General features: G+C 39.5%; 5 protein-coding genes across 5 annotated transcripts; 2 read left to right on the top strand and 3 right to left on the bottom strand.

The window, feature by feature from the left end:
• Positions 1-456: 456 nt before the first annotated feature.
• Positions 457-1,720, top strand: GCK72_000849 (uncharacterized protein; the record flags this gene model as incomplete). Its single annotated transcript, XM_003096552.2, has 4 exons — positions 457-1,045; positions 1,234-1,363; positions 1,408-1,516; positions 1,628-1,720. 4 exons carry the CDS (start codon positions 457-459, stop codon positions 1,718-1,720), a joined length of 921 nt encoding a protein of 306 aa, XP_003096600.2.
• A 134-nt stretch (positions 1,721-1,854) lies between these two features.
• On the bottom strand, positions 1,855-3,585 carry GCK72_000850 (uncharacterized protein; the record flags this gene model as incomplete). The annotated part of the gene is made up of 5 exons (XM_003096542.2): positions 1,855-2,010; positions 2,070-2,187; positions 3,058-3,129; positions 3,176-3,387; positions 3,439-3,585. The coding sequence occupies 5 exons, from the start codon at positions 3,583-3,585 to the stop codon at positions 1,855-1,857; spliced, it is 705 nt and encodes a 234-aa protein (XP_003096590.2).
• A 7,104-nt stretch (positions 3,586-10,689) lies between these two features.
• Positions 10,690-11,806, top strand: GCK72_000851 (uncharacterized protein; the record flags this gene model as incomplete). The annotated part of the gene is made up of 3 exons (XM_003096584.2): positions 10,690-10,771; positions 10,844-11,014; positions 11,091-11,806. 3 exons carry the CDS (start codon positions 10,690-10,692, stop codon positions 11,804-11,806), a joined length of 969 nt encoding a protein of 322 aa, XP_003096632.2.
• A 635-nt stretch (positions 11,807-12,441) lies between these two features.
• Positions 12,442-12,946, bottom strand: GCK72_000852 (uncharacterized protein; the record flags this gene model as incomplete). The annotated part of the gene is made up of 3 exons (XM_003096564.2): positions 12,442-12,694; positions 12,744-12,850; positions 12,908-12,946. 3 exons carry the CDS (start codon positions 12,944-12,946, stop codon positions 12,442-12,444), a joined length of 399 nt encoding a protein of 132 aa, XP_003096612.1.
• A 1,000-nt stretch (positions 12,947-13,946) lies between these two features.
• On the bottom strand, positions 13,947-18,553 carry GCK72_000853 (uncharacterized protein; the record flags this gene model as incomplete). The annotated part of the gene is made up of 4 exons (XM_003096537.2): positions 13,947-14,401; positions 15,033-15,594; positions 16,983-17,104; positions 18,361-18,553. 4 exons carry the CDS (start codon positions 18,551-18,553, stop codon positions 13,947-13,949), a joined length of 1,332 nt encoding a protein of 443 aa, XP_003096585.2.
• Between the last annotated feature and the right edge of the window lie 4,926 nt (positions 18,554-23,479).

Genomic DNA, 23,479 nt, shown 5'->3' on the forward strand with positions numbered 1-23,479 from the left:
ATATCGCATTGAGCCCACGGTGAGTATTCAGTAAGCGTTTTGAGTCATTTCGCAACTACAACGTTTCGCAACCAAAGAACTAGCAATAGTTCAACCAAGTTTTGTCAAAAACGGGTCAAGTACCTTTTTCTTCTATTTATTTCTTTCAAAATCTTACCAGATCCTTTGGTACACTCAACATTTTCAACTGACCCAAGTATGCAAATACGTTCTCGTTGCGACACGTCGTAGTTGCGAAGTGTCGCAGTAGCGGAACCTACTTTAGTTGCAAAATGTCGCAGATGCGAAACGTCGAAGTTGTGAAATGTCGCGGAGCCGCAAAGTCAAGAGGTCTACGGAAAATATCCGATTCTGAGCACGTGAACTCAAATTTTTTTTGGATTATTTATCAGTTTCGAAAATCTCCGAAATTCTCATTATTACCAGACATATTGATGAAAATTTCTCACCACAAAAATGGCAATTGACTCGCTTGGTTTATTCGCAATTCTTCTGATTTTTTCCTCGTTTTGGATTACGGTATGTGGCGGAAAGAAGAAAAAGAAAGCAGGGCCAAAACCGACACAACCACCGGGGAAATCGACGGAAACAGCAGTTCCATTGAATACTCCAGAGAAGACTCCAGAGAAGACTCCAGAGAAGAAGAAAGAACAGACGGATACATTAAAGTCTTTGGATAAATCGAAGAAATCTGGAACGGAAGGAGAGAAAAAAGAAGAGAAAAAGGAAGAGAGTGAAATGAAAAAAGAAGAAGAAAAGAAGGAAGAAGAAGAAGAGAAAAAAGAGGAAAGTGAGATGAAAAAAGAGAGTGAAATGACGAAAAATATGAGTAAAGTGGATGATAAGAAGGTTGAAGACAAGAAAAAAGAGGAGAAGAAGGAAGAGGAAAAAGAAGAAAAGAAAGAAGAGAAAAAACCAGAAGAGAAGAAGATGTCGGCTGAAAAAGAGAAAGAGAAAAAGGAGGAAAAGAAGTCGCCTGAAAAGGAAAAAGAAAAGAAAGCGGAGGAGAAAATGGAAAACGACGGTGGCAACGAGAAACCTCACGGTGAGCTTTTCAGGGTCGACTTCCCCCTTATCACCACTCTCTGCGCTTTTGTCATTTGAGCTCGCCTGGCGTAATCGGTTACTGTTTTGTCTGCCGCAATGGAGGTCACGGGTTCGACTCCCACCCGAACTGAAAATGTTTTTGTTGCTTTTCTTTTTGACCCAAATATACCAACACCGTAATTTCAGTCTCCGCCGACCCCGTGGGCCCTCTTCTCTTCAAAGCGGATCAATCCTCCCAATCGAAAGTTGTATTGAAAAACATTCATGACAAGAAGATTATGTTCAAGATCAAGTTATCGGATAATGTTTCATTTCAGTAAGTTCCTCATTTAATTGACTGATTTTCATCGTGAATTTCAGAGTTAACCCAGTATTCGGAGTGTTGGAGCCAGGGAAAACAGTTGACGTGGCAGTTACACATCGGAAGTCAACGCCGAAAGAAGGAAAATTGGTTATAGTGAATACAGTGGTAAGGAATACATTTTGTTGGATATGCGCTTTCTCGATATCAGACGACGCAGACAACGAGACACTCTCGTCGTCTAGGTCTCTTTTGTAGATCACGATTCTATACTTCCAGCTAATCGGCGACGAGAAAAAGGTGGCGGAACTTTTCAAGACAGTTACCAAACCGACTGGAGGAGCGCTAACAGTCAAATGGAGTGCTAAATGAACCAAATGTTTTGAATAAAGTTATCGAATTTGAAGGAAACTTTTAATAACTGATTCTACATTATTATCATTATTAATTGTACAAAAAATCTGAAAAACACCCGCTGAGGAAACCAAAATCTCAAAAAAAAATTATCACGCTGGTGGCGCGAATCGGATATTTAAATCTTGATCATTGTCGTGTCCGAGATTTGCTCCGATATAGAGAGGATCGTAACCAGGCATTCCAACTACAACACCCATTCCATTCCCCTCTTTATCATGGATTTTGGCAGAGGAGGAGAGTTGACCCTGTAAAAAGATTTGTTTTCATTGATTGGTTTTATTTGATCTACAAAACAAATGCCTACCAGTTCCATCAGTTGTTCGTGAAGTGGCATTTTTTCTCTTCTCAACACCTCACTTTTCGCTCTGTGGTATTTTAGAAGTTGTCGTTCACATTCGAATTCACTGCCCGTGAGACAGATCCTGGACAAAAAATTGGTTGAAAATGTTTAATTTTTTAATTAAAATTCATAAAACATAAATTTTCAGATTCAGCTCGTCAAGGCTGTATAATCATGCCTCGGTTTGAAGGTGGTTGGGTGTCGTAGTGAAAATACGGTATGTGCCTTTAAACTATAAAATCGCTGGGAAACCCAAATTTTAAAACCTAGACATGATTATTCTTTTCTCAATGGTCATGAGTACGGAAAATTGGTTTATTTAGATTTTAATGCAAATCTGACGAAGACAAAGTTTTTCTCTAAATCCGGCAAAAAACCAAAGTTATTGAATTTAGCTCGCCAAGACCACTAAAACGAGTATGATCATGTTTTAGTTTGGAACAGGGCTGGGCAAATTATTTGACCACGTTTTCAAGTTGAAATTTGGAAATTGTTTTGAGTTTAAAAGACAGCTATAGTAATTCTTTTTCGGTTTTGATGCTCAAAAGTAGTTTAAAACTTTATATATCATTGAAAACACTCGAAAAATGACTTGGCCTTGCAAATTTTTCGAATCATTCGGAATTCCGGGTTTTTTTTGTCATTCCGGTTCCGGATTCCGGATTCCGGAAACTGAAAAATGGCATTCCGTACAACTCTGTTGGTCACCCTATATAAGAATTGGTAATTAAAAACTGCCGAAAAAGTTTTGAATAGATTGGTCAACTTTCACCAAAGATATCAAACATTCAAAATAAGAATTCAAATATTTTGCCCAGCCCTGGTTTGGAAGTGGTTGGGTGTCATAGCTAAAACCAGAATTCAAAGGTGCATACCGTAACCTCGTAATGGAATCAACATTGGGGGTGAGTATACTCATTCGAAAGGTATCGATAAAAGAAAGAAAACTAACATTTTCGCTCTATGCAATACACTTTCCGGTGATTCCTCGTGAGCTCGAGTGTCAATTCCCTTCTCGAATACTCTGAAATCATAAAAATCTTTCAAATTTCCTTCTTCTCTCCACGCACTTCTGATTAACAAAATGTAAATTAATCGGATCCATATTTGGAATCGGGAGATAGATTCCGTTGATCTCCTTCCGATTATTCACAAATAAACCATCTGTATCCAGAAGACGTGTCTCATCCGGAAGTCCGAAGCTTGCTCCAGCAGACATCTCGTTTTCAGAATAGTGATAGAAGGCTTTGGGTACTGTCAGCTTTTGACCGTCAACTGGAATCTGGAAGAAACATTTTTCTTTATTTTTCCCATTAGAAAACAGATAACCTACTTGTAAATAAGGTCTTGCTCCATAATTCTGTCCATGCTCTATCGTTCCAATCGAAAATTTCAAATCGTCATCCTCCTGTTTCCGTCTATCCACAATTCCGGCAGTTATAGAAACAATAAAAAGTGAGAAAAAGAAAAGAAAATGCATGAATGATAAGCGGCTAATGAGAAGAAGAGAAGGCCGATAATGATAGGATAACAATGGAAAACTGCGAATCACCGTTTGACATTTGATCCAATAGAAGAGAAAAGCGGACAGGTTAAACCTGTTCCTTCTTTTATCCGTTGTGACTGGAGGTTCGTTCGAAAAGATGCTAATCGGAAGAGAGGAAAAGGTAAAGGAGAGAAGTGATAACAAATTAAATGATGGGTGAAGGAGAAAGAGAAAAATATGAAAGTTGAAGGTTCACAAATCTTCAGAAGCAATTAGATTAGAAAAATGGAAAAGAAATGGCCGTGGCCTAACGTCCTATTCTATTTATTCTATAAATTCGCAGATCTCTCAAAACAGTTTTTACAGCAGATGTTAGAACCGATCAAAAACATATACAGTGAAATTTCGAAAATCGCAAAAATGAGAAATGATGAAAATTTGTCCATAACTGTATTGAAAGCTCTCTATGAGTAACATTTATTAATGAGATAGCAAAACAAACTTGATATAGCGAATTGAAAGAAATCCAATTTTTCAATTTTTTCGTTTTTTTTAATCCACAAAATGATACGCCACTTTTCATTTTTTGCCTTTTTTCTTTATTTTTCTTTGCATTGTTCAGATTAAAATTGTGTTTTCTGTTATTTAATTGGTTTTCACACTGATTGGTACCAGAAACTAGCCGGCCGATAACGAAAAATGCCAGATGGACACTCAAACTGCACTGAAATCATCAACCAGTAGAATTTCAAAAGAAACAACCTGTTCGAGAGGTACATTCTGTCCATAGGTTGTGTATCCAGTAGATTATGGTGCGAAGAATATTTTGAAATGACATCCACGCTTTTCGACTGACACAAACGCAGAACCATTCAATTTGCTCCGAATTTCAGTTCCAAATGCTCTTAAAGTTAATGTCAAAATGAGCTTTCCCGTGTCTGCTGACACTGTTTAATGAGTTTTATTGAAAAATCAGATTGGGAAACTCACAGAAATGTAAAACGCATCGGCTATAACAAAGACTTTCAAATCATATTTCGCGACAAAAACAAATTTAATAATGACAACAAAGTTGAATACCCTGATTACCGATATGATTTGCAAAAAGACTAAGTATCATTTTGTGGAGCACTGTATAATATTTCGTCAGAAACTTAATACTCGTGGGTTCTCCGAGAATGAGATGTGAATCATAGCCTTTTAAATTGTGAGTAAAATGGAGGAAGAACTTTCCCTCCCCCGTTTCTAGAATAATTTTAAACCCTACGGGTGACGTCACCAGGAAAACCTGTGTACCTGTAATTTTCTGAAAAAAAGGCCTGCAAGGCCTACCTGTAATTCATCATACCCCTGTTCATAATTCCTAGGTAAGTAAGTACCTTACCTGTGCAGTTGTATACCGTACACCTGTTTACCTATAATTGAAAAATTCTCTGAACACAACCGCTCAAAATACCGTACCCCTACCGTACACCTGTACAACTAGTTACATGTAAACCTGATTACCTATGATTTTACAGAACACCTGTATACCGTAAACCTGAAAATAAAATATCCCGTTTTTTAGGAATTTCTATTATAATTTTGATGATTTCTAACCCGGGAGGATTCAAACCCGCGTCTACTGAAGAGAACTTCAGCCCGGATAAGTATAGACTATTACAGCGCCTGGCTCGATCAGTCTAACCGGAACCGACACAGATAAGAATGGTTGGGGAAGTCAATAGAAAATAAATTACCCAGTTTTTTGAAATTTCAATTATATGTCTGATGATTTCTAGAACACAAGAAACTATCCCGTTTTTTGGGAATTTCTATTATAATTTTGTTGATTTCTAACCCGGGAGGATTCAAACCCGCGTCTACTGAAGAGAACTTCAGCCCGGATAAGTATAGACTATTACAGCGCCTGGCTCGATCAGTCTAACCGGAACCGACACAGATAAGAATGGTTGGGGAAGTCAATAGAAAATAAATTACCCAGTTTTTTGAAATTTCAATTAGAATTTCATTGATTTCTAGATCGAAAGAAATTATCCCGTTTTTGGGAATTTCTATTATAATTTTGATGATTTCTAACCCGGGAGGATTCAAACCCGCGTCTACTGAAGAGAACTTCAGCCCGGATAAGTATAGACTATTACAGCGCCTGGCTCGATCAGTCTAACCGGAACCGACACAGATAAGAATGGTTGGGGAAGTCAATAGAAAATAAATTACCCAGTTTTTTGAAATTTCAATTATATGTCTGATGATTTCTAGAACACAAGAAACTATCCCGTTTTTTGGGAATTTCTATTATAATTTTGTTGATTTCTAACCCGGGAGGATTCAAACCCGCGTCTACTGAAGAGAACTTCAGCCCGGATAAGTATAGACTATTACAGCGCCTGGCTCGATCAGTCTAACCGGAACCGACACAGATAAGAATGGTTGGGGAAGTCAATAGAAAATAAATTACCCAGTTTTTTGAAATTTCAATTAGAATTTCATTGATTTCTAGATCGAAAGAAATTATCCGTTTTTTAGGAATTTCTATTATAATTTTGATGATTTCTAACCCGGGAGGATTCAAACCCGCGTCTACTGAAGAGAACTTCAGCCCGGATAAGTATAGACTATTACAGCGCCTGGCTCGATCAGTCTAACCGGAACCGACACAGATAAGAATGGTTGGGGAAGTCAATAGAAAATAAATTACCCAGTTTTTTGAAATTTCAATTATATGTCTGATGATTTCTAGAACACAAGAAACTATCCCGTTTTTTGGGAATTTCTATTATAATTTTGTTGATTTCTAACCCGGGAGGATTCAAACCCGCGTCTACTGAAGAGAACTTCAGCCCGGATAAGTATAGACTATTACAGCGCCTGGCTCGATCAGTCTAACCGGAACCGACACAGATAAGAATGGTTGGGGAAGTCAATAGAAAATAAATTACCCAGTTTTTTGAATTTTCAATTAGAATTTCATTGATTTCTAGATCGAAAGAAATTATCCCGTTTTTGGGAATTTCTATTATAATTTTGTTGATTTCTAACCCGGGAGGATTCAAACCCGCGTCTACTGAAGAGAACTTCAGCCCGGATAAGTATAGACTATTACAGCGCCTGGCTCGATCAGTCTAACCGGAACCGACACAGATAAGAATGGTTGGGGAAGTCAATAGAAAATAAATTACCCAGTTTTTTGAAATTTCAATTAGAATTTCATTGATTTCTAGATCGAAAGAAATTATCCGTTTTTTGGGAATTTCTATTATAATTTTGATGATTTCTAACCCGGGAGGATTCAAACCCGCGTCTACTGAAAAGAACTTCAGCCCGGATAAGTATAGACTATTACAGCGCCTGGCTCGATCAGTCTAACCGGAACCGACACAGATAAGAATGGTTGGGGAAGTCAATAGAAAATAAATTACCCAGTTTTTTGAATTTTCAATTAGAATTTCATTGATTTCTAGATCGAAAGAAATTATCCCGTTTTTGGGAATTTCTATTATAATTTTGTTGATTTCTAACCCGGGAGGATTCAAACCCGCGTCTACTGAAGAGAACTTCAGCCCGGATAAGTATAGACTATTACAGCGCCTGGCTCGATCAGTCTAACCGGAACCGACACAGATAAGAATGGTTGGGGAAGTCAATAGAAAATAAATTACCCAGTTTTTTGAAATTTCAATTATAATTCTGATGATTTCTAGATCGAAAGAAATTATCCCGTTTTTTGGGAATTTCTATTATAATTTTGTTGATTTCTAGATCGAAAGAAATTATCCCGTTTTTTGGGAATTTCTATTATAATTTTGTTGATTTCTAACCCGGGAGGATTCAAACCCGCGTCTACTGAAGAGAACTTCAGCCCGGATAAGTATAGACTATTACAGCGCCTGGCTCGATCAGTCTAACCGGAACCGACACAGATAAGAATGGTTGGGGAAGTCAATAGAAAATAAATTACCCAGTTTTTTGAAATTTCAATTAGAATTTCATTGATTTCTAGATCGAAAGAAATTATCCCGTTTTTGGGAATTTCTATTATAATTTTGATGATTTCTAGATCGGGAGGATTCAAACCCGCGTCTACTGAAGAGAACTTCAGCCCGGATAAGTATAGACTATTACAGCGCCTTGCTCGATCAGTCTAACCGGAACCGACACAGATAAGAATGGTGGGGGAAGTCAATATCTTACCAATTTCCGAGTCCTTTTGTGTGATAAGCAACTCTCCTACCTCGTCAGGGCAATCATCGGTTCGTTTCGGTCGCCATTTCCATTTCGATTTCTTCCATTTGATCTTCCATTTGTCGTGCAGGCCATGTTCATCTCAGCTTGGCACGTGCTGCTGAAATAAATAGTTGAATTCAACGTAAATGGCATAACATTAAAAAGATGTACATAAATAATATGTTGTGGCAAACTATAAGCAATAGAACAAAAAGGGAAAACCTGGAAAGACCTCGTTGTAGGCCGGAATGAGGGGAGAATGACTGAGTACTGGTCTACTAGCAGTTGTGCGCAAGAGGCGGAGTCTAATTCCTGCGTTCGATAAGATTTCCCAAGGAGATAAGAAGGCAGATGGTAATATGTGAAGAAAGATGTCCCTGTTAATATACCGACGATTTAAGAAGAAGGGCCGACAACATCTGCTATTTACTCACACTATCAAATAAAAATCAATATTGGAGGGCATTGTAAAAGTGACTCTTCTAAACACTATGACAGTAACTAAATAATGAGCTGAGAATATTAATTGTTTGGGTAATTTGATATTTTCTTGAAATGTGTTGAAAATGGGATTGTGATTAGAACGTCAGATCAAAAAGAAGAATACGGGTTCTCTACTGATATAAAAAAATTCGCCGTATTGATAAAATCTGATAAAAGTGTGGTAAAAATCATTTTGAAAGAAAACTCCCTTTGGACCAAATCTCAAAAATTATTAATTGGTCATTAAAATATACTACGGGTTTTCTAAAGACAGAATTTTTCGGCGGATCTCTTACTGCTCACCAGAGCTGTGCGGAAGTAAAATTTTCAAAAAAGGAAGAAGGAAGAAGGAAGAAGGAATAACATTTTCAAAAAGGAAGAAGGAAGAAGGAAGAAGGAAGTGAAAAAAGCCCGGAAGAAGGAAGAAGGAAGGAAGAAGGAAGGAAGAAGGAAGTTGGGTTCCAAACCGGGAAATCGGAAGTTAATTTTGAAAATGACAAATTTGAGGAAACTTTTTTCTAGTCATCTCTGAAAACGAATTTTGGCGTTGTTTTGCATACAAAATTCCATTAAAAATCACCAAAACTCCGCTGATATTCAGTCGAAAATTACAAAATTTTTGCGAACTTTTAACACGGAAGTCGAACAATTTCAACGGAAGAAGGAAGAAGGAAGAAGGAATAAAATTTCAAAAAAGGAAGAAGGAAGAAGGAAGAAGGAAGTGAAAAAATGCCCGGAAGAAGGAAGAAGGAATTCCGCACAGCTCTGCTGCTCACTTAAATCTGTTTTAACCTTAAAATTAAGAGTTGAGAAAGGGCATGGAAAAAGCCGAAGAGGCTGATAATGTCCATCAACTGCGCAGTAAGATCGAATGCAATTAGAAACAAAGAGAGCTCAAAAAGAAAAGACTGCTCGGTGAGAAAGTGAAAGGGACAACTGATTGTATTCCATCCATCCAACCTCATACAGTACCGCCCAAAAGGTTATCAACTTTGGCTGTTTTCAGTTGAAAATGGCCAACTTTGAGAATGTGTCATGGTAATACAGATTCTCCCACAAAAAAATGTTTGTATAAACCATACAGAACAAAGATAAATCATCATTTTTGTAGTTGACAACTGTTTTGTACGAGCACTCTCTGGCAAGTTACGTATCAACAAAGTAATTTCTCCCTCAAATCGACTAATTTCAGTGCAGAATGGTGCGATTTTTGAGCTGTCGTCTTAAAATGATCATAACTCTCTTGGGAGTGCTCGTACAAAAAAGTTGTCAACTACAAAAATTGGAACCTTCTCATATTTGGGAAAACTTGGAACCTTGAACGGTCAGATTTAGAGGAGCCCTCTGTTCTTTCCCAGGCGACTGTGACAGATGAACGTGACTAATCAAACGAAAGAGAAGTCGGATGAAATGAAACTTTCTAAAAAACTGGATAATATATTTTCTATTGACTTTTGGAAATTTTCATGATTTCTTTAGTTTTTGAATCTGAAACTGACTGAAGTCAGATACGTTGGAGGCTACAGAAGTTGGCTAAGGAATCAGACGTGTCTGGCGTACCTTTGACGCGATTTCAGCTAAATTGTTCCGGAAGATCAGGATCTGGTGTCCTTTGACGTGTTTTTAGACAAAAATTGACGTTTCTGGCGTGTCTTTGACCCGTTTCAACTGAATATTCCAAGATTTTCTGTGTCTGGCGTTCGTCAGACTGTTCGTCGTGTTCGTCAGTTGATCGATGTGATTTTCAAAAAAATAACCTTTTTCGAAAATGACGCATTTTCTGGTAATTAAGACACACAAAGGAGTAGTAAATGTTCAAAAATGATCAAAAACTGCAGAATATCAAGTTTGGGCAATGTTTGGGCAAAGAGCTGTCCTAGCGTCAACACTTTATATACTACTGAAGTTATCAAGCTCTTCCAATTGCACCAAAGAGATTCTCAAGAATCGACCTGCTGACGAAGTTACAGCCGTTTTTCGGTCAATTACATCGTTTGAGATATTCGCACTTCCTTTTTCCTATGTGCACATCTGAAAGTTACTCTCCCTAGACTGTAAGAAATTATCACAAACATTCAACATTATCTTTCTGCATTCGCCACGAAAACGTTACAGAAGTATATAATTTGTTTCAGCTCTTGTTCTCTCTAATTCTGTTATGACATCTCATTTCCCACCTTTTCAGAACTCAGCAATGAGCATGATTCCCAGGAAACTGACAGTGCTAATGGGTTTACAACTTGGGACATTACAGTCCATCTTCACATTGGCAAACTGGGTCAATCAGACCTGTCCATCTGGAGCCAGACTGAATCAGTCTCCCCTCATCTCGAGTCGTCTCTACACTTCTCTCTGTCTCTCTGACTATTTCTGTATTATCATCCGAAAATGATCAGCCCTAGCTACCCCGTTTGTGCCTACGCTGCCCTCTCCCAGAAGAGAATTATTGCTGGAATCGCTGCTGAAAACAGTAAGTTTCATTCTATCCATCATTCTCTCTTACCGAGACCCTTCCACTAAAACTCATCTTTCAAAATTTCAGCACGTCAAACCATTATCCGTATTCTTCGGGAGAAATCAAGTGTGGTTCATCAGCTGGTTCTCAACAAAAACCAAGTTTTCGATCACGGATTTCCGGTTGAAATGGGAGATCAAGTCTACATTCAACCGAATGAATTCCAACGGAATCAAGAAATGTACTATGCTGAAAATGGTGAGTTCTCTATCAAGATATTGAGATCTTAACGACTAATCGTAATCCTGATTGTATTTTATATCTATCATTTCAGATACTTTCCGTGTTTGCACCAGATGTCATTCGACATTCCACGTGGAGAAGGACGGATCTCAGATACTCGTTTCGAATGAATTAATCTGTCAGGATGTTGATGGAAACGGATACAACTACCACATCCACACTCAGCAACCAATGGAAAACCTCAAGAAATTCAAGAAGGCGCCAAAAGTGAACGAATGGAACATGGAAATGTCTGGAAAACTGTTTGCTATCGATGTTGAATCAGTCTACACGACCAAAGGACAGGAGGTTGGACGAGTCACAATGGTGGATTTTCTGGGGACGACTCTTATCGATGCAATCGTGAAACCTAAGAATCCAGTCATCGATTATGTCACTAAGTACTCAGGACTCACCTCGGGCCACATGAAATACGCGACGGAAACATTGGAATCAGTCCGTGAGAAGATCTTCGACCACATCAATGAGGACTCTATCCTTGTGGGTCATGCTTTGAACGGAGATCTCAAATCACTTCGGATTCTCCACTCCAATCTCATTGACACATCGATCCTCTTCGAATCCAATGGAAGGCGTCCCTCACTTCAGAAACTGACCTCGACCCATCTGAATCGAGAGATTCAGAGTTCTGCTGGAGGACACTGTTCGAAGGAAGATGCGATTGCTTCTCTTCATCTTGTCTACTTTGGACTCATCAACCCTTCTCTTCTGTCTCCAATCTTTCGTGTCTCTTGTTCTATTCTCTAATTTCTTGTCTTTTTTTGTTGTAATTTTGTAATATTTGTGTTTGTAATTTTGTTTAATAAATTTCAAAATATACTGTAAGATTTCAAGCTGTATTTCTTCAAAACTTCAGGATTCCATTTAGACAATCAACAGTGATAATACGTTTCTATAATGGTCGCACTTTCTAAAAGTTAGCCGATTTCAACTATTTGACTTACTCCATTGGTGGACATATTTGGTATGGAAGCTGAAAATAATTCGCTTAAAACGCGTTAAAGGTGCGCCCGATAGTGAAAATAAGGACATTCGACTCAAAACGCGTTCATGGTACGTCCGAAAGCAGGAAATTCTGATAGAAACGCTCTGAAGGTACGCCATATATTCGATAAACCGTATATTAGACGAAAATGGGTTTAAGACGCGTCAAGAGTGCGCCAGACACGTCTGATTTATCGATTTTTGCTTCAAAAAAATGCGTCAAAGGTACGCCAGACACAGAAAATCTTGGAATATTCGGCTGAAACGCGTCAACGATACGCCAGCTTCCGTAGCCTTCAACGTACTATGTATCTGACTTCAGCCAGTTTCAGATTCAAAAACAAAAGAAATCATGAAAATTTCAAAACTTTTATTGGGATATCTTCTCCCCAGAACATTCACATTAAACCATCAATAAGAACCATCAAAGTGAGTGCAACCGAGGCGAAAACAAGCACAGCACTGAATATCATTTGCCATTTGAATGCACTCAGAGATGGAAGTGGTTCACTCGATTCACGTGATTTCGATCCACGACCCGATCGTTTTGTTCGTGTTTTCTTGCCCTTTCCCTTCGCTTTTCCTTCCGAATCTTTCGATTTGCTCTTCGATTTCGAATCTTTCGTGGCGGCGGTACGTGGCACTTCGAATCTGAAATTGATGTCAGAAGGTCAAGGGTCAAATGAAGTGAAAATCTCACTTTTCAGCTGCTGAAACAGGAGCAAGTTCATTGACAGGCGCCGGTGGAGTTTCTGGATTCGCCGGACCTCCAGGAGCTGGTCCAGTGATTGGTGGGGGTGGAGCAAGCTGAAATTATCTGTCTGTCTGTGTGTCCGGAGTGCCCGGATGTCCGCCACAACTCACTAAATCTGGGCTTAGGAACTCGTAAGCATCATCAGCCATGGTGATGAGAAATCGGAAATGAACCGATGAAGAAGATCAAAGAAATGTGAGAAATGAGGAATAAATTGGGAACAAATTGATTCTCGAAAAACTTTTTTCAGTCATTTCACGCCGAAACTTTTTGGAATTTGGAGAAAACTCTTGAAAATTTACAGTTTTTAGACGTGTTCAGTATTCTCCAACTCCTAAAAGTCTTCCAGAAACATTGCAAAAACCATTTCGACTCCACTAGGAATTGAACCCGCGATACTCAGATCGCCACCCATTCACCTTATCCACTACACCACAAACGAGGAAGCTCGGCCATTTCTCATGGAAGTGATAAAGGTTTACGTTCGCCGAGCGTTTTGACTTTAGTCATGCATCTGAAATTATCCAAAACAAGAAAAGAAAAATTATAAATTATTTTTTATTGTGGAATTTCGCTTTCTTTTTTTGAAAACGAAACGTTTGAATTGTGGGGGAATCATGTAGACAAGAGGGGGATGGAGAGAGGGGAAAAAGTTTAATCTGTGAGCAGAAAAGTCGAGAAAATGAAATAAAACAATTATGGTACAAATGATGATGGAACAAAAATGATGATGATGATAGTCGGGGAGAATGAGGTTAGGTCAACATGAAGTTACATACAAAAGAATGTCTCTGAAAATCTTTGGTCCTAGTGGCGAGTTGGAGGTGTGTGTGTTTTCTTATTAAGTGAATGGAAAAATTGCTCAATTTGAACAAGAGGGGAAAAGAAGGACGCCGATAACGAGAAACCCGTGAAATTTGAAAAAAAAACTCTTAAAAACAATAAAAATTAAATTACTCCAAAAATTAATCCTAAAATGATATAAAATGGTGGAAGATCAATGATGTGAGAAGGATGGGGTGGGAGAGAAAAAACACGAGATGAATAAAAATTTGAAATGAAAGCTTTGAAGGGAGAAACAAGAATAGAAAGGGTTTCAGATAGCACTCGGAAAGAGAAAAGAGACTGGATAGACTTCTGTAGAAATCATCAAAGAGTACACACTGATTCCTGCATAATCACCTCACGTGTCTGTTGCAGAATCGTCGGATCGATGCCCTCGTCTTCATCAACGTCCGATTCCGAATCCGACGCGTTCGCATCCAACGGACTGCGGCCAGCAGAGCTTGAAGCGATGGGCGATGGAACGTGAGTGGATGTTGAGCCTAGATGCATTTGCATTAGCATTGAATGCATTAAAGCCGCTTGATGCTGTTGCTGAGTAGCCAGAGGAATTCCATTATTACCGGTTGGCGATGGACTCTCTGAGCTACTGCTACAAGCGCCACTCGTACCTCTACCGTCCTGAGTGTCCGTCATGTCGGAACCGGATCGATCTGTTGCGTACTCGCACTTCTTCTTTCGCTTACAGAATTTACACCACAAATCTGTGTTGCTCACTCCAAATCGGGCACGACACTTCTTCTGATCGCTGTTCTCCGACGCTGAAACTAGAATTTCATTATTTTTAAGAGGATCGAAGACCGTAAAGTGTTGAAAAATTATTGTTTTGAATTGTGTCCGATTTACAAAATATTATTCTTGAACTCATGAAGTCTTTGTGTCTGTAAGTCCAGATGTCCAGAATTTTCAAAATCCAGGAATCCGGACGTCTGTTATGGGGTTATTCACCTCCGGAAAAACGTTTTTTCCCTCGATTCATTTGCCGGAAAAAACAGTTTTTTCCGTTTTTTCGCCGTTTTTTCCGGCAAATGAATCGAGGGAAAAAACGTTTTTTCCGGAGGTGAATAACCCCATTAGTGTCGTCTAGATGTGTGTCTGAATATCTAGATGTCCAGAAGCTCAAAATTGAAGAAAACTGGAGTTCAAAAGTCAGGATTTTCTGCTTTTGGATGTACAGACGTCCGATTTTCCTAATTTCAGAAATCGCAAACGAAAAATAAAGTGTTGCCTGATTCTCTATTCGAAGGTGATCAAATTTCAGAATTTTTGGAAATCGTGTCAGTCTGTATATCCGAAGTTCACAAAATTCAGATATTCAGACAAAATGTCACTAGATTCTAGTCTGTCTGTCTGCACGAATGTACGAAAAAATGTCCCCGTAATCTTACTCACCAACACTCTTATCTCTCCTCTTCTTCGTCTTCTTCTTATTCACCGCATAATTTTCGCGTGCCGACCATTGTGGATACTTCTCTTTGTGTGTTTCCCGATCCTTCTTCGCCATTTCAAAATACTTTTGTTGCTCTTCTTTCGGTAAATCATGCCATCGTTTACCCAATTCCTTATTCAACTCGGCACTCTGCTTCTCATTATTCCCAATTTCTTCTAATAATGCTTTCCGATTCTCTTTCATAAACCACATGAACGCGTTCAGCGGCTTCTTGATATGATCATCTTTCTTCACTTTTCCACCTCCATGACCCCTCCTTTCATTATTTTGTGGCATCATCGGATGTGTCATATACGGTGGCATTCTCATCTGATTCAGTGGATTCAGCGGACCCGCTCGCATATGAAGAGGTGCCGCGTTCTCCAGTTGTTGCTTAGCAGCCGCCGCCGCCATCGCTGCCGCTCCATAGAGCGGACTCGCCGGGAACATTCCGAATTGGGGACTGAGTGCACTCATCGGCAGCATACTCATCATACCCGGCGATCGGAGACCATATGGAGATCCCTGTAAAGAGAAAGAGAAATGGATCGTCGTGTTTATATTAGAGAAAGCTTATTATCTGTATCCTTTTCGCTTTGTGAGATACCACTCGAGGGGCGATTCTCGAGTGGTTATTTTGTGTTTTAGTGGAGTTATGACAGTGATAATGAGCTGCGAACAATTGCAAAACAAATACAAGTGCGGGCGGCCGCCGATTGGCGGGAATGTTTGACTGTAGGGGATGGGTTTAGCCGAGATAATGATTGGGTAGAGGGTGTACTGTAAGAGAAGTCGGATGACGCTAGGGAGCGGGTTTGTTTGAAGGAGCAGGTTTCATGTGAATCTAGCATTCGGAATGAGAAAAAGAACGAATTTCAGAGCATTCTCAAAGTCAAATCAAAGAAATTGAAATAGTATAAAACTATGGTGGAACCGTCCTCCTCTAGCACAATAAGAAAAGTCTCATTGCTTGAAAAAACAGAAGACAAAAAGCAGAAGAGCTCTCAGAGTGCGGTGTTTGGAACTGTTTTGTGGCGAGATCAACTTCAAAAAGTTTCAAGCGGTGAGCTTAGAAACCATCGCAAAAATTTAATTAACGGAGCAACACAAGGTTTCTTGAGAGAGAGCCCTTTGTGGCATGGTTTGAAGACATCGGATTTTTCATTAAATCCTGGTCAAAGCTCGCTGCTTTGTATTCCTGATTCGACTGTCAAAAAACCTGGCAAGTTCACTTTTCGTAGAATCTCCTACAACCTAGACCCCTCAATAGTCTCGATTTCCAGAAAACTAAATTTTCGAAATATTCGAAAAACAAGTCATTTCTATTTGTTTTCTCCTATATTCACCTATTGTTTTACAGGAAGCCCTCCCCTTCCTTTCCTTACACCAATCATGTACCGGAAGCAATTAGAGCCCTCTTCTTTTGGGGTCATCACCTCCTCCCTCTGAATGAATGGAACAGTAGTGAAAAGACACCTTCTTTTTGAACACAGAGAGGGGGACATTGTTTTGTTCTCTTTTTGCATGTCGGGGGTGTCCAAACATGTCGTTCACCCCCCTACCAACCAAAAAGAGGTGTCTAATTGTCTATTGTATATCGGTGTCGTCGTCGGGAACCATCGAATGAACGAGACGACGATAATTACAAAAAGAAATAATTTGAGGGGGGGGGGCTCTTGACATTCTTCACTATTTTTTTTGGCGTTTGGGAGAATAAATGGAACAGCGACACGCTCAACTATAATTATAGTTGTTTTTCGAGAGAGAAATCATTCAGCTCCATTTTCAAACCGGTGTAATTAGTTGGCACCGCCAATTTTGCGCGATCCCGTCAGGATAACGTGTCACAGCTCATCATCATCATGTCACACTGTCACGTTACAAAAGATCTAAAGATTTGAATAAATGCTTACCATGAAAAAGGGAAACATCATAGGTAATCCATAGGCGGGACTCAGGCCAGGACCCGTCATCATTGGCATCATTGGAAATGAGGGGGAGGGTTCGGCTTTGATGAATGCTTCTGCTTTTAGACCTGAAAATAGGGAAAAATTGAGATTTTGGTTAAAAATGGGATGTTTTGAGTGATAACTATATATAGAATCAGTATTTTTTTGCAGGTAGAATGCGACGAGTTTCTTTGACAAACATTTGCATTAGAATAGCCCCATTACTTTTCTTTTCCTTGAAAGAATAAAGGGATTGACGTCTGTTTTGTTGGTTGAAAGTCTCAAAAGTACAGTTTGTGGTTTTCAGAACAAAAATCACAATTCTCGTAAATCGACACTTACTGGAAAAATTATGGAAATTAGGACTTTTCAGACAAAACGAAAAATGTTAGAATGCTGGAGCCATGTAGATTCTTTCAAACTTTGTTCGAGACAAATATTGAATAAATAATAAGACTTTAAGATATCAAGTTTAGAGATTTTCGCTGTTTTCGGTTCTAAATTGCATCATCCTACCGATTTAACTGCTTCTTTTTCAGTCAAGAAGCCTTATAACTGCGGTAGCAAACTAAATCTAAGCAAATTTTCTGAATCACCACGACATCAGCTTTCCAATCATACAACTTTTGTCTGAAATTCATTTCTTCGGAAATATATTTTTTGACAATATTTCCTGAAATTTCTCGATCCTAAACCGATCTACTTCACCCTACTATCATTTTCTTTCCCCATTTTTCAAAAAACTTAATTACACCTTCTTCAAAAGAACCTCTAACCATCTGTTCCCTTTCAAATCCCCCCTCCATTACCCCCGCATTTTTTGTACAGTCTTTTAGCATACAAAGCGGACCAACTTGTTCAAGTAGGTGTACTTGCCGGATTAGCACACACACGACTAAGGAGAGATAAGCAGAGAGATCATATAGGTTGAAGAGACTCAGATAGTGTTCGAACACCATTGCGCAACATCCTTTTCCGTCATTATGAGATTGCGCAACGATGGACATTATCATTCGGGTGGCAAGGTTTTTCTTGGATTGATTTGTTTTTAATCCCAACTTTTTTCCACTGCCACGTGGCTTTTCGCGATCAAACAATTCCAAGTTTCAAAATGCTCGGCAGTTTTCGGAGGGTGTAAAGTTGATCTCCCTCCACACACCGAGTGGCCCATCGGTGAGGTCCATAAAACTTTTGTGTGATAATAGAGGGGTCCCCACTCACTCAGCTCGCGCTCAATTTTCGAATCAATTTCAAATTTATGAGATATCATCGAAGCGAGCAAAATGCTCAAAATCTTCACAGAATTGAACGAAAACAAATATTTTTCAATGCAAAAACTCACCACCAATCGTCGGAACTCTTCCGCTGCCACCAGCACCACCGGCACCGTCTAACTCTGCTTCCATCACCGCTTCCTTCTTATCATCGGCCAATTGTTGTTCCGACGTCTCCCCACTGATCATGGGATCGTCGTCAGCGTCCTCATCCCTCCGGAACACCTTCACCTCATCGCCGAGCTCTTCGTCGGCCATCATTTTTGATATCTGGAATGATAAAATGAAGTTTTGAGCATAAAAGACGGAAAACTGGAAAAGAAATGAAGAATATCAGTGTGTAACGGTCGAAAAGTGTACTCAAATAGCTGAAAATCATTTCAAAATTAGAAATTTCCTTCAATAAAACTAATAGAACAGTGAAATTTCAAGAATTTTAGTCAATTTTCAAGATTTCATAACATTTATGAAGCGCCAGCCATTCAAATTAACGATAATGCAATTTTGGACAGAACTAAATGATTTCTCAATTAGAAATAACTTATTTTTAGCATTTAACATTTAAAATAGTGGGAAAAGGGACCAAAAAATGTGGAGGGACTAGTTCCGAGAAGACTGAAAAAGCTAGTCCCCCACCACGAACAACGCGGGAAATTCGAAATCAAAGGATTAAAGCAAATGTTCATGAACGTTCAGAAGACGTGTTTACAGAAAATAATCGATTTTCGGCGGCCAATCAAACAAAAACAGCTGTTAGGTGGCAACATATGGCTCTATTTTACCAAAAATTAGCAAAAAATTATTCAAAAAGTGGAAAAAGAAGGTGCCCAATTATAAAATGCAAATGAAAACAGAAGCCAGCAGGAGGTGAAAAACGAAGAACTAAGTGAGGAAGATAGTGGAACGAAAAGAGGCGAAAAGGATCCATAAAATTCAAATAAATGACGGGCCGGGGCGGAGAGAAGAAGACGGGAGACCGCGGGTGTATTGGTTGGTGGCTGTGCGCAGTCTTCACCATGGCCCCCACCAAAATCGTCTGCGTCTCTTCACTCTCGTCTATCAAGGCGGCCCGCCCATGCTAAATGGTGTGTGAGAAGGGGCCCTGTGTGTATGTGTGCGCAGGTGGCCGACAATAATAGCTGTAGGAAAGAAAAAAGAAGAGGTCAGAAGGGAGCATTCAATTCAAGGAGGGTGCCAGAGAAGTTAAGAAATTGAAAAAATCGAAAGGTAATAGTGAAATTGATAAGAAGAACTGTCAACGTGTTCAGACTCACTCACAATGTTCAGAAGAAATGGAAGATAGTGAGGAGACAAAAGAGAGATAGAAAGAGAGAGACAGAGGGTTCTTCATCATTGTGAGAGGGTATGTGTGACCCTCCTTCAAACAAAAAACGAAGAGATGGCACGACTACCGACGAAAAACGAAAATTAGTCTTCCACTTTAGTGTTTGAGAGAGACGGAACACACCGAAATAGAGGAAATTCTGAATTTATAACCAGAATAAGTGAGTTTTAAACATTCAAAAAAGCTTTAGAGTGGAGTGGTATCGAACCAAAGAGATATTGCGCGGGAGACAGAGGAGATACCGCCTGCGCCAACCGTGCATAAATTAGAAATACCGAGGAAGCCGAAGATAAAGAAAAGAGCAAGTTTCATACGGAGAGGCATAGGAGAAGAGCAAAATCAGAAGGAGAAAAATCAATTAGAGTGTCGAATGAGCGTACAAGGTAGACTAGGTAAAGAGAAAAGAACAAAGCAGGTGGTTGTTATACCGTCTCTTTTTATCCCACAGGAGAACATCACCATCTGTTGCAAAAAATCTCGAAGATCGCATCTGATCCTCTTAGCAGTGAGGACAAAAGGTGGGAAATCTAGATGAATACAATTAGTGTGTTTCCTGTTGTCACTTCACGTCAATATCCGACAGTTCGTGAGAGCTGAGAACTCAGATAATGGGAATTTTACTGTTGGGAAGGGTTGTGAATGTGGAGAAATGTGGTAATAAAGCAATTATGGGAAATGGGGAGAGTAACATTTTCGGGGTAGAGGTCTGGTAGGGCTCGCAAAAAGCATCGTAGTTATAACCGCCTTGAACAGCTCAAATATCTGGTACGGTTGTGGTGCTAAGGGCGCTTACAGTCCTGGGTTCAAGCCCGGCACCTGCCATCCTCTTTTTGCGAATTCGAAAATTAAAAGTAAAGATAATCTAAACCCCACACCGCCAACCACAATTCTCGATAAGCATCTAAGACTCCGCCCACTTTCCAAAAATTCGCCCATTTTTCTTCATCTCGACGATGGGGGTGGGTGCCGCTGCCTAATTTGAAAATTGCGTGGCGACAGACGTCTTCTTATTCGTCTTCTATCCGACCCATATCTCCAAAGATGGGGACGACGGACGGGCAGAGTGTCAATAATTTATGTAGAAATATTGGGACAAATGGTGTGATATAGACAGAGAGAAGGAAGGAAAGAAGAAGAAGACGAAGTAGAAAACATCGATTGATCATCAATTGACATGCAACCATCCGCTTCTTTTTCAAAACGAACGAAGCGGTAGGCTGGCGGAGGGGTGAATAAGGAGAAGGAGAAGGATTAGCGTGAAGACGAAAGAGGAACGTTTGAATTTTTGAAGGACATGCATATAGAAAGGAGAAGGACATGCGTAACGCCATTTGTTTATATATGGAAAAATGAGAAAATGTTTTCATTCATTTGGGCGTGACAAACTTTCATGGATCATCCTACAGACCAACCTAATCCTTGAGCATGTGGCTCAGTCGGATGCGTTTTTTCCCCACGCACCAGGTGATCGGGGTTCGACTATCGACGCGGTCAAACTATTTTTTTTTCTTTTTGAAGAACTATTAAATAAAATGAAATTGGACACCACCAATTTGAAACCGTAACCGCTGAAGGTGAGGTCTCTCTTTCGATCCTCCCCGTCCCCCCGCTACACCAGTCAGTCATCTGTCTTTGTCATAAATATAATGGATCATCTAACCCTCATTGAAAGTGATCCGAGTAGTAACCTCTGTTGCTCTGGGCTGGACTCCTCCTCTTTGCATTTGTTTAGATTCCACTGTGTGTGGTGTCACACTAGCACAATGACCTACTCTTTTTCACACTTTCCTGTCAAAAGAAGACAACAGAAAGTGAACATTAAAAATATGAGAAATGGTGGGCTTCTGGAGGTTAGATGATGGGTTAGAAAAGATCCTAAACTCAGAAATTGGTTCCAAAACACGGGGAGAATACATGCGCGCTCCACCGCACTACCGTTGGCACAGTAACCAAATGGAGCTTCGTGGCTCTCTGGATAAGATGACTCATAAAGGTTGACTTATATAATTAAAAAGGTGAACACTTGCCAATCCCAAATATATAAATAATTTTAAAATTGGTTCACAAGTTTTCTAGAAATTTGCGTTTGAAAATGTGACTAAATTTTTTTAATGTCAAAATTTTCGGATCAGAAAATTTTCAGAAAATACTGATTTTTATGGGATATATTCAATATAATTAAAAGCCAAAAAGTTGATTCATTTGAATATTAAAGCAACTATGGGGTTGCCTTCATGATCTTTGAGAAATTATGATTTGAAAATTAAAAAAAATCAATTTTTTTGGCTTTGAATTTCTGACCGAGTAGTAGATTATTATAAACACTATCAAAATGATAAAATCAATAGTTACTTTGATTTTTGAAGAATATTCCACACGTAACTGGGTGCCGTGGTACCGGTACCAACGGGCCGGCGCGCTCTATCGCGAGCCCATTCTCATTTCTACTAAACATCATCGTCTGTTTTTTCAACAGATGCCTCAAATTATATTATCAATAAATTTGGGAAGTTAAATATCTGCTCAATCGAAATGTATAATTCACACTTAAATTGGTTAACATCTTTTTAAGGAATCGCGGATTGAAACTATCCTTTAAAATTTCCGTACCAAAACGTTCAACCCTTCATTTCTCCCAATCACTAGAACTTCCAAAAACCGGATATAAAGCATCAAATCAGAAATTTTTTCAGCTTTTCGACGGTATATTAAACATTATATGCCCGCGTTCGTATTCTAACCAAAAACCGTCTAAAAGCGAAGCTATCAACAGAAAAATAGAGAGAAGAATAATCTACAGTCATTAATCCTCAACATCATTAACATTTGGTGTACTACACCTGACTGACTAATTGACCCTTTCCTGTTCTCTCTTATCGTTTTCCGAAAGTTCTTATCATCCGCCCCCGTCCCCCTATTCTTCAAGAGATTTGGAGCATTTCTTATCAGGTTATCAGTTAGAGAACTCAATTAGAGTATGGGGTCTTCTCGAGCGGTTCATTGTCGAAAATTGAGATCAGAACAGAAGAAAATGAGCAGAAGCAAAGAATCGGAAAGGAAAAAAGAATATTAAAATTGACGGAAGAAAAAGTGAATGAAAAAGTAAGGAGGGGCGGACAAGGGGTGGGTGCTGGTGGGGGCAGTAAATCATTTGCCGCCCGAAGACCTCTTCTTCAGAAGACGAAAAAAAAGAAGACGTTGTCGTTGTTTCTCTCCCCCCTATTTGTCTACGATCCCTCTATTTCGTTGTCTCCTCCTACTTTTCTTCCACACATAAAACACCCTTGACGTCTCCATGCCGAAGATGTTCGTCAAGTTTTCTGGTTATGACGTGGCGAGTCGAGTTGCGGTGGCAACTGGCTCTTGACCGTCCTGGAGATCGGTAGAAGTTAGGAAGACGTGGCGCATTGGGTTGAATTTTTGCCCGGCACTCCACCATACGGTGGTTCGAGCCCGGTGGTCTTTTTTTGGAAGCGATCGCTAACTAAACTTATCTCGATATTAGATCCAACAATAAAAATGTACCTCAAAGAAGGGGGGAATGAGAATTGGTAATAAAAGCTCCAGAATGTCTCTGTTTCCCGGCTCGTATAACCGGCACATTCACACGGTATGGTGATGGGGCGGCAGAGATGAAAGGGGAGAAGGACGGGAAGATTGTCATATAACTGTATGTATATGGAAAAAGAAAAGAATAAGGAGAAGAAGACGAAGGTGTTTAGGAGTTAGTGTTACGCCTTTGTATATCTTTGGTAACAAAGAAAGAGAAGGTCAGTTGAGTTTTTATTTTGTTAATTAGGGTTGAATGTTTGTAAGGTTTGCCTACAGTAACCACACCACAT

This window comes from Caenorhabditis remanei, chromosome I (assembly GCF_010183535.1).
Source record: "Caenorhabditis remanei strain PX506 chromosome I, whole genome shotgun sequence".
NCBI lineage: Eukaryota > Metazoa > Nematoda > Chromadorea > Rhabditida > Rhabditidae > Caenorhabditis > Caenorhabditis remanei.